General features: G+C 41.6%; 1 protein-coding gene and 1 pseudogene across 2 annotated transcripts; one reads left to right on the top strand and one right to left on the bottom strand.

The window, feature by feature from the left end:
* Positions 1–242: 242 nt before the first annotated feature.
* On the bottom strand, positions 243–455 carry LOC309828269 (Purkinje cell protein 4-like protein 1; the record flags this gene model as incomplete). Its single annotated transcript, XM_082663520.1, has 1 exon — positions 243–455. One exon carries the CDS (start codon positions 453–455, stop codon positions 243–245), a length of 213 nt encoding a protein of 70 aa, XP_082519646.1.
* A 2,606-nt stretch (positions 456–3,061) lies between these two features.
* On the top strand, positions 3,062–5,623 carry LOC309828268 (serine protease 45-like; annotated as a pseudogene). Its single transcript has 4 exons — positions 3,062–3,248; positions 3,753–4,025; positions 4,893–5,056; positions 5,389–5,623. The product of its transcript is annotated as a serine protease 45-like (transcript).
* Positions 5,624–11,478: the final 5,855 nt, after the last annotated feature.

Here is an 11,478-nt window from a genome sequence, read left to right as displayed (position 1 = left end):
GCTGTATCCCAAGGAGAAAATGTTTCACCCTTAAGCAAGTGGCTGCCTGTTGAATTCTTCATCTTCCCTGTGTTCCTTGTGCCTCTGCAGCTGTGATGGCGTGAGGGGCCAGAGAAAATAATATATAAGTGTTGAACTTGCCTCAATGAGAAGCTTGAGGGACAAAGAGACAAAGATACATGGGAGTCAGAGCTGTGGAGAAGGGGAGGGAAGGGAGCAAGGTGAAGGGTAAGGCTGGTTATTCAGGAACTGGGATCCTTTTTCTTTTTCTGGAATCGCTGGAACTTGCCCTGAATAGCAAGGGCAGCCTTCTCTGTTTCTGGTGCTGTCAGATCAATGTCAATCTCCTCCTCCTCCTCAGCCTTCTCGGCATTGCCAGCTCTCCCCTTTTCCTCTGGGCCAGCTGCCTGGTTGGTTGCTGGGGATGTTTTGGTGTTAAGCTCCTTCCAGGGCATTTATCAGCATTCAGATGATGTCTTGTCCTTCCACTTGAGCTTTAGATCCCATTCCCCTTTTCTCCTCCTCAGGAATCTTCACAATCAATTCTCTTGACTTGCTTATAAATAAAACGTCTTCCTTTTTCACTCAGTATGATAATCTCCAGGTTCATCCATGTTGCTGCAAATGGCATTATTTCATTCTTTTTAATGGCTGAGTAATATTCCATTGTATATATGTACCACATCTTTATCCATTCATCTGTCGATGGACATTTAGGTTGCTTCCATGACTTGGCTATTGTAAACAGCGCTGGTTTCAGGACTCAATGAAGCTCAGGTTCTTGATGTCTCATTGCAGAAAGAATTCAGTGAGAGACAAAGTGATAGGTAAGAAGTGGATTTATTTAGAGAGAAACACACTCCCCAGACAGAGTGTGGGCCATCTCAGAAGGTGAGAAAAGGCCGACTTCTTAGTTTAACTGACATTTTTCTCATTACTAATGAGTTTGAACATGTCTCAATGTGCTGTTGGCTTCTTGAGTTTCCTCTTCTAATAAATTGACTGTCTTTATCCTTTGCATATTGTCTATTCTTTTTTCTTGTTGATTTCCTGGAGTTCCTTGTATATTCCTAATAAAAGTCTTGTATTGATTTTAGATATTGCAAATATTACCTCCTAATCTGTCATCTGACGGTTAACTTTGTTCCTGGGGTCAAAAATCCTTGATTTTGATGTAATCAAGTTAATCAGTTTAATGCTTTATGGATTGTGGTTTGAGGTTTTGTTTAAAGAGTCCTTTCCCACCCCATGCCACATGGTTGGCTGTTAACTTTATGGTTTTACCTTTCACGTTTAGGTCTTCAAGTACTACTAGAGAGGAATCCAGTTTTGTTTTTCTTATTTCTTTTATAGTGAGCGAGTTTTCCCAGCACCATCTACTCAACAATCCATCCTTTACTCACTGATTGTGGTGGCTCCTTTATTTACATTAAGTTCCTGTATTCTCTGAAACAATCTCAAGCTCTCTATTCCTTTTTTTTTTGGTCCACTTGTCTGTCCTTGTCAATACCACACTGTTTTTGTCACTATGGCTTTGATGTGTGCCTTAATATCTGCTAGGACCAGTGTCCCTTTGCTTTGTCAAAGATGGAACTATTTATGGACCTTTGTTTTTCTATTTCAATTTTAGAGTAAGTTTATCAAATTTCTTAAAAATTCTAACTGGGTAAGTGACTTTATAGATTAATTTTAGGAAAAATTACACCTGAAATATTTAGTTATTCTATTTAAAAGCAATAGATCTTTCTCCATTTATGCTAGTCATTTTCAGTGTCCTTCATTAGAGTTTAAAATGTATTACTGCAAAAATCTTGCTTAGTGTTGGATACTTTAATTCCAGGGTATTTTATAATTTTTAGCTATAAACTGTATCTTATTTTGAATATAGTTGTGCTATACTCAGGTTGGTTGGCATAGAGAAATGTTATTGATTTCAAAAGTCAGTTACTGAAGTATTACATACATACACCAAAAAAGTGCACAAATTATGTGTCCAGCTCAAGAAATTATCACACAGTGAACGCACCTGTGCAGTCTCCACCGAGGTCAGAAAGTAGAGCAGTACGAGCACCCAGAAGCTCTCTTATGTCCTCCCAGTTACTTCCTTTGTCCTCCTCCCACAAAGTATCATTATTCCTGGCTTCAGAAAGTATAAATTTTTGGCCTGTTTCTTAATGTTATATGATGTTTGCTGTAGGTTTGTGGCATATAACTTGTATAAATAAGTATTTTCTTTCTGTTCCCAGTTTACTAAGAGTGTTCTGTTTTTTAGTCGTAAATCTGTGTTGATTTTTTCAAATACCTTTTTCTGTGTCTATTGAGAAAAGCACAGTTCTTTTAGAGAAAAATAACTGTTTATGTGGGGAATACACAGAGACTGCTTCCATTGTGGGACCACCCTTGTACCCCAGGACAATCTCTACATGATCATGGTGCATAATTTTAAAAAATATAATATTGGCTAATATTTTATTTACAATTTCTGCATCTGTGTCCATATTCATGCAGTCATACAACTTGATTGTTGGAACTACTTGCAAACTGATAGTGTGTCAGCTGTTACACAGAGTGGGAGGCCTCTGTTGGCTCCATGCTGGGACTTTTTCTTGAACGGTCTGTGTAAAGACTTCTGACCTAGAAGTCTGGAGCTTTTCTTGACTCTGAGTAGTGTGGGGACAGAGGCCTTTTGCATCTAAGAAATGCAGAAAGCTTTATAGCCTTTCAGGAACGTGGCCTAGGGACTTACCCTGACACAAGAAAATACATTTCCTGTCCTGGGGCTCCTTCTATGCTTCTCCCTTGTTTTGAGGTTCTGTGCTGCTTGCTCCCTGTGTGTCTCAGTATCTCTCTCCTCCTTCTGTCATGTCTCTGTGTTTCTGTCTTGATGCTTTTTATCTCTGTCATTGTCACTTTCTGTCAGCTCAGTGCCTTTGGGCAGGCCACTGCTCTTCTCTCACCTTCGGTCTCCCCTTCTTTGAAATGGAAGCAAGCCCCCGAGTTTACAGCCTCATGCAAATTACCCTGGAGGGCATCTTGGTCACAGTCATTCTTATCCTCCTCTATGCGGCCACTGTATCTCCCTGTCACGCTTGTTCCTGAAGCTTGTGGCAAACCCTGGTGGCCGAAGAATTTGGACACGCCATTGGCCCTGGGAGGTGAGCCTCCGAGTGGAAAATGAGCATGTGTGTGGAGGAGCCCTCATTGATCTCGACTGGGTAGTGACTGCTGCCCACTGCATCCAAGGGTGAGTGTGGCCCACGGAGACCCAGGGCTGCAGCGGGCCCAGCCTAGACTCCTCATTTCCTCTATGAAACAACGTGGCAGTGGGGGACGTGGGGCGGAGTGGGAAGGGATGTCCAGAACAGGGAAGAGTCATGCTCATGATCTCACAGAGGCCGGGGACTGAGCTTGGGCAGGAGCCCCAAGCAACAAAGACTATATCCTAACCAGGGCAACCGCATGCACCCCGTATACACCCCACCCCTCACACACATTAGAACACGCGTGCATGCTAATAGCTGCACACTCAAATCCACAGCACATAGACCAGGCCACTTGAATCAGCTTGACTGATGAATGAGGAGGCAGTCATATCTCGGACTCCAAGGGCCCCCTGGGTAGATGAGCAGGATGGAGTGAGCCGGGCAAATCAGGCAGGACTTCTGCTAAGGGGAGCGTCCTTGGCGGAGGTAGGAGCATAGTGTTGCTTGAGAACCTGACATCTACCAGGTGGGGCTCTGTGTCTCCTGTAGCACAAGAGTATTCAGTGATTCTCGGCACCTTCAAGCTGAAGCCCACGGACTCCACGAGGGCCCTCTTGATCCCTGTGAGGGACCTCATTACGCACCCCAAGTACTGGGGCCAGAACTTCATCGCGGGTGATGTTGCCCTCCTCCAGCTTCACACTCCTGTCGTCGTCAGCAAGTACGTGCAGCCCATCTGCCTCCCGGAGCCCAACTACAACCTGAAGGTTGGGACGCAGTGCTGGGTGACTGGCTGGGGCCAGGTTAAACAGTGCTTCTCAGGTGAGGAGGATGGGGTCGGGGTGACATGTGGTACCCCAGAGGGTACACTCCTTTCCTCTGGGGCCTCTCCTGATGAGCCCCCTCATGGTGCCTCTCAGGAAGCTTGTGGCTGTTACCTCTGGCCCCTGGTTCTTTGGATGTGTTAGGATTGCTCCTCACATGGGAACTGTTGCCATGGTTTACACCATTGCATGTGCTATGGACACTTCATTTAGTCCTAGGAAAACCTGATCATTTGCCTCTTACGGAAGCTCAGAGTCAGGGATTCATAAATTCACTCACTCACTGATTTGTTCATCTGAGAAACTTCGATGTTCAGGCATCTGCCACACGCCAAACCCTTGTCACTGGTAATGCATGCCCTGCCTCTAGGGAACTCATAACTGAGTATGGGTGGAAGCACAGATTAACAAGGAAAGAGGCAAAGACTTTGTCAGGTGATCTTGAGAGCAAGTCGGGAGGGATCTGGAATGAGCTCTGGCAGAGAGTCTGCCTGAGATGCCTGAAGGAAGAGTGAATGTCAATCAGGTGGCAGAGGGCACAGCCAGTATAGAGTTCAGAGGCTGGAGAGAAGCAGCATGGGGGTGGGCTCTCAATTTCTGAGTGGTTGCATTGAAACTTGGATTGTAGCCTGCTTGGTTCAGGAGCAAAAGATTCCCAGAGAAAGGGATCCTGAAATAGAGCCTTAGAGGGCAAGGTGCTTGCCCAACATGGTCCACACCACAGGGGGAAGGGCCAAGTGAAGGAGGGCATGGAGGTGTGAAGGGGTGTGGCTGAGTCCTGAGGATGGAGGTGACAAGACCCTGGGAATAGGCAGGACTGAGTAGAGTGAGGAGTCAGTTCTCACCCCACTGGACTCCTCCACAGCCAACTCCACACTGACCCCAGCATTGCGGGAGGCCGAGGTGTTTATCATGGACAACAAGATTTGTGACCGGATTTACCGCAAGAAGTCCCTCATCCCCCGCGTTGTCCCCCTTGTCCTGGGGGACATGATCTGTGCCACCAATTATGGAGAAAACTTGTGCTATGTGAGTTTCTGGGAGGTTCTGGCAGCTCTCCTTCGGTTGGGATGACCCCAGGTGGGGGCATTTCCCCAGGGGGAGGTTTGCTTGGCCTCCCTCTTTGTCATCATCATCAGGTAGTGCTCTGCTCCCATCTGCCTTCCCCGTGACTTTGATTTTGCCTGATATTCTGGGATGGGATCCCCAACTGAGGAGTGAAGGAGGACTCCAGGTAGTGAGATCCTCAAGGAATGAAAGAAGCTTCCAAGCAGAACTCAGAGGGTGGGCATTCTGGGTCCCCCAATCCCTTGGGTCCCAGCTGGGTCCAGAGCCTCCATCACTCCTCTCTCTTTGCCTAGGGGGGACCCTGGGGGTCCGTTGGCTTGTGAAGTCGAGGATAGATGGATTCTTGCTGGGGTGTTGTCCTGGGAAAAGGCCTGAGCCCAAGTACATAATCCAGGAGTGTACACCCGTATCACCAAATACAGCAAATGGATCAAGAAGCAAATAAGCAATGGGGTTCTCTCAGTCCTCTGCACCTCCTCCTGGCTCCTACTCCTGTCCTGGCTGCTGCAGCCCCAGATGGGCCCCTGATCTCCCTTCTCCTTTCTTCTCTGTGCTTTGCCTTTGCCAAATGGGGCCAGATCAAGGTTAGATCAAGGTCATGGGTCTGTAATCAACAAAGATCAAGGTGGGAAAAGAGTGGCCCCTGGGAGACTGGGTCCTGCTTTGACCTCCTAGTGGGGAGGATGTGGTGGATGACTAGGCTTTGAGTGACCAGGAGAAGGAAATTGTGGCCTAGAAGGGCTTTGGAATTGGGGACCAGGATAGCAGGGATTATATCTGTGCAAACATGAGCTGGCTCTGTTCTCTTTTCTGGGTGGCCCCCGGGTGTTGGGGGTTGGTGCGTGGGTAAGGCCTCCTGGAATTAATTCTGCCAGCAGGCTCTTCAGAGTGGGGACTGATGGTTTTTGCTATATCACTTGTGCTGGGGCTTTGGGAAAGGGCCTGGGCCTGAGGCATCAGTTTCCTCAACTGGAAATTGGGCATGCTGTAAGAGAGCAGTTGAGACATGCACTGTAGGTGACAGTAGGAAGGACCCACATATCGTGCTCCAAAATCAGCTTTCTTTTTTTTTTAAAAATGGCATTAAAAAAAAAAAAACTGATTATAAAAGTTCCCCTCCTACATTTTTTTTTTTTTTTTTTTTTTTTGCGGTACATGGGCCTCTCACTGTTGTGGCCTCTCCCGTCGCGGAGCACAGGCTCCGGACGCACAGGCTCAGCGGCCATGGCTCACGGGCCCAGCCGCTCCGTGGCATATGGGATCTTCCTGGACCGGGGCACGAACCCGTGTCCCCTGCATCGGCAGGCGGACTCTCAACCACTGCACCACCAGGGAAGCCCCCCCCCTACATTTTTTAAAAATTAAAAACAATTAAAAGCGATGTCTGAATTTTTGTTGTGATTTACCAAAAAAATTCAGAAATACATGTAAAGATTCTCCCTTGCTCATTCACCCCCACCACCAATGCTGCTCCCCTCCCCAGAAGTAATCATTGTTGGCATCCTTAAATAAAATATCTTTATGGTTTTTTAAATAAATAGAATCTTATATATGTATTATTAATAACCTACATTAAAAAAAACTATATGCCTTGAAAACCTATGTCAGTACCTAGAGCTATTCATAATTTTACATTATTGCATGTGTACCGTGTGGATGTAATGTATGTTATTTAACCAGCACCAGGTTTTAGGCTGTTTCTGACTTGTCAGCATTGTGACAGTGCTGCCATGAGCATATTCCTGCGTGCTCGGGGGTGGGGTGGGGGAGAGCACAGTCTGAAGCATTTCTGCAGCGGTCTTCCTAGGAGGGGATTCAGGGGAGGACCATCAGAGTAGACACAAATTTAGTAATTTTGGATGAATATAATTTACTCCTCCCAAAAGCTGAACCAGTATACATTCACACCTACCGTATACAAGAATGAACGCTTCTCCTTTTTGCTAAAAATGGGTATTATTAATCTTCAAAAATTTTGCCCATCCAGTGGTAGAAAGTTATATCATTGCTGTTTTAATTTGCATTTTCTTGATTGGAAAAATGTCTTTTCATGTGTTTATTGGAAAAAAGGTTTACCTTTTCACTAGTAAATCCTCCGTTCATATGTATGCTTATTTTAGAAATTAGGTTGTTTATCTTTTTCTCATGGAAGGTCTTTATCTTTTCTGAATATTAAGCTTTTGTCAATTATTTTACAAATATTTTCTCCAGTTGTTGTCACTTATCTTTTACAAATATGTGGAATATATGGGTAATTTTCCTGTAAAGACTTTAAAAATTATTATTGAATGAAGTCAGTCAGTGTTTACTTTCTTTATGGATTTTGTGGCTTGCTTAACTTGGCCTTCTCCATCTCCAGATTATAAAACTATCTTCACATATTTCTTTTAATATTTTGATAAATTTATTTTTTATGTGTAACTGTAATCCTTTTGAAATTTCTGTTATATATAGTGTGAGTCAGGCGCTAACTCTGTTTTCAACTGGAGAACCAACTTGGTTGACATTTCTTATAGAGTCCATCCTTTCCTGCTGATTTGAATGTCCACATTTATAATAATGAAATCCTAATATATTTGTGGGTGTGGTTTTGAAACCTTTATTATTTCCCACTAATCTGTTTGTCTGTCCCTGGGCTAGTGCTGTACTGTTTCAATCAGCTTCATGTTATGTTTTGTTAAATGGTAGCAAAAGCTCTCCTCTTCTTTAAAAAAAAAAAATTGCCTAATCTACAAAGTTTGCCTTCCATATAAACTTTAGAATCAGTTTGTCGGTTTTCATTAAAAATGTTATTGGTATTTTAACTGAAATTAAATACACAGAATAATTTGGGGAGAACCGTCATTTTTACAGTGTTGAGTTCCTAACCAGGAATATGGTATATGTCTATTCATTCAGCTCTTCTATTCATGGATGTCTGGAAAACCATTGAGTTTGTTTCTAAGTAGTTTACAGATTTTGATTATGTCTGTTATTGGTGGTATCTTTTCCCATTACACTTTTTCTAATTCTGCATATTAGGTATTTTAAAGCTGTTGATGGATTTAAAAAAAAAACAGTGATCTTGATTCCTGGTCATCTTGCAAAACTGTGTATTAAATTCAGTAGTTTTTCAGTTGATTCTCTTGGCTTATTTTGGGGTAATCACATCACCTAAAATGGTGACAGCTCCCTTTTGTCCTTTTTGAAAGTCACACCATTTATTTCTTTTGCTATCTCATTGCTGGAGACTCCAGCACAATATGAAATAGTAGCAATAATGGTGAGGGTACATGTACTGACCCTGACTTCATTCTTTCGTTCATTCCCCAGATACTTGGAATTTCCTCTGTGTCAGGCACTGTTTTGGGCCCAGGTGACACAGTTGTGAACTGTTAAGATGATTATTCTTATTTAATTTGTTTACTTAGTGAAACACATGACTAGATCTCCGGTAGATTTCTTAGGTAAATCCTGTAATACACTCTGGATTAAATTTCTTCCGTTTTGTTTAGAATTTTTGTTCCAATATTGGATTGGCCTACAATTTTCCTTTCTGTTCCACCCTTGGTGCCATTGCTATGCTAGCATCTTAAAACATGTTGAGGAGCTTTCTAGTCTTTTCCTGTGCCCTAGAGCAGTTTATATAACACCAGCATTATCTGTTCCTTACGTTTGGTAGATTGTGCACATAAAACTTATTGGGCCTGATGCCTTTTTTAGGGGACAAATCTTTGACTATTTAAAAAAAAAACTTTCATAGTTATTGGCTTAGTTGGGTTTCCCACCTCTTTTTGCATTAATTTTAGTAAAATAAATCAATTTAGCTTAGATTTTAAAATTTTTAACTGATACGTAAAATTTGAACCTATGGCTCCTTTCCTATTTTTAATATTATTTACATGTGTACTCTTTCACGTTTCCTAATTATTAAAGATTAAAATTGCCAAATTTTTGTCTATTTCATAGGTATTTTCCAAAAAAACACCTGATGTACTGTTATTGGTTAGCTTTATGGTATCCATCCTTCCCTCATATTACTACAGGTCCTAGTCATTGGTCCACACTGTCTGCCATGTTGCTCATCATCTTCAGGAAGAAGCTGTCACACTCCCAGCTCCCAAGTGGGTGGCTCATTGGCTTGATCTAATTAGCATAGTCCAGTGCCCGGCCACCTGACCCCAGTTAGGTTATCCCAATAAGCATAAGGTATGGTTAGAGGAGAGAAATGCATACTGTCTCTCTTTTTTTTAAATTTTTATTTATTTATTTATTTTTGGCTGCGTTTGGTCCTCGTTGCACGAGGGCTTTCTCTAGTTGTGGTGAGCGGGGGCTACTCTTCCTTGTGGTGTGCGGGCTTCTCATTGCGGTGGCTTCTCTTGTTGCAGAGCGTGAACTCTAGGCATACAGGCTCAGTAGCTGTGGCACACGGGCTTAGTTGCTCCGCGGCATGTGGGAATCTTCCTGGACCAGGGCTCGAACCCGTGTCCCCTGCATTGGCAGGCGGATTCTTAACCACTGCACCACCAGGGAAGTCCCCATACTGTCTCTCTTAATGTGGATGAGGAGGCAGAAGGATGCTGGCAACCATTTTTCAATAAGGGGATCAACTCAGAATGAAGCCACCATCACTGAAGAGAGGAGACAGAAATTTTAAGCCTGTTTGAGTGGAAGTTTCTCTTACTTGTCAACTCCTAAATGGTACAAACTACCTTTTGATTTTAGTGATCAAATATGCTTCTTTTTGTTTATTTTATTTCATGAAAGTTCTTTTAGCTTTAGTAATTCAATCTTCTCCTTTGGGGAGATTTACTTTATTGTTCTTTTTCTAACTTCTTGAGTAGTATGCTTAGTTCATTATTATAGACTTTTTTCATTTCTAATATTTTCACTAATTCCATAAAATTTCCTGTGAGTCTCACTTTGGCCGTATTTCACAGGATTTTATATGTACTGACCTCATTGCCATTCATTCTATATTGTTTTTTATTTCACACTGTATTTCTTACTTAACCCAAGAGTACTATATGGGTGTTATTTAATCTTCTGACGGATAGTTTGGGGGAGGGACAGGGGCTTCTCCTTTTTCTCTATTAAAAATTATATCAATATGGATTTAATTATTTCCACATTCTGGAATGTGTTGAGGTTTTCTTTGTGCCTAGTATTTGGTCAGTTTTATTGAATATTTCATGTGCGTTTGAAGTAAAAGTGTGTGTTTTGAAACAGAGTTCTAGCTAGAACTGACTGGATCAGGCTTGTTGATTGTGTTATTCAAATCCTCTAACACTTCAAATATTTTATATCTATAAATCTGTTGATTCCTGAGCGGTTTATCATGAGAATTCAGAGTTTGTCTATTTCTTCCTGCAGTTCTAACAATTCTTGCTTCATGTTTGAAAGCTGTGTTGTTAGGAGTGCAAGGTTCATGCCTGCTGTACCATCTTGATGGGTTATACCCTATCAGTGTAAAATATGCCCGTTGTCCTATTTAATATTATTTCTTTTTACAAAGATCCAGATCGTAGAGTTCATTCCTAACTCTGCTGTAATAATTGGTTAGGGTATAATTTTATATTTTGTACATGTTTCTTACAGATTTTCCTTGGGGTTATTTTGTACCTTTTACAGTTTCTTGCTTTGAACATTTAATTCATTTATTTTCATTCTTTGTTATTCGATAATAAATACCTTTAAGGTTATAGATTTGCCTTGACCACACTCAAAAAGTTTTTTTAATGCATTGCTCTAATTATTAGTATTTTCTAAATAGTTTACAGAATGTTTTTATTTCCTTGAAATAAGTTAACCAACTTTATTTTTAAAATTTTCAAGTCATTTGTTTTATTTCACTTACTCATTCTTATTATATCTTTGTTTCATTGCATCATCGTAAAATATGTGGCCTAAACTAGTTCCACTTATAGGGAAGTTATTGTGGTTTTCTTAGTAGTCTAGTGTGCAGTTGATTTTTATAGATGTTCAATCCCTCAAAGATAGACAAAGCTGGAGAAGACTCTCCCACTGCAAGTGAAGTTTTTCCATTTCTCGTGTATCACTGTTTGATGTTGTTACTGATGACCAGCTTTAATGTTACATAGTCATTATAATTTTTATCTTTTTTCAACAGAAAGTAATTTTATTTTTCTGTTTAAAGCTTTTGTCCTGAATTACATCTCTAGAGATTAATATTGTCATTTCTATTTTTGCTTACATATACTTAACATATTTTTGCCCATCTTTTACTTTCAACTGCTTCATATCACTTTGTTTTAGGTGAGTCTCTATTGAGTAGCATGTGAGTAGATTTTTTTCTACCCAATATAAGAATCTCTGACTTGTAAAAGTAGAGGTTTTTCTTTGTATTCACGTTGGCAGTGATAACGGATATGCTTGGTCTTTAT

Source organism: Grampus griseus (assembly GCF_964374135.1).
Source record: "Grampus griseus genome assembly, chromosome: 10".
Taxonomy (NCBI): domain Eukaryota; kingdom Metazoa; phylum Chordata; class Mammalia; order Artiodactyla; family Delphinidae; genus Grampus; species Grampus griseus.
This window is presented reverse-complemented; position numbering and strand designations above follow the sequence as displayed.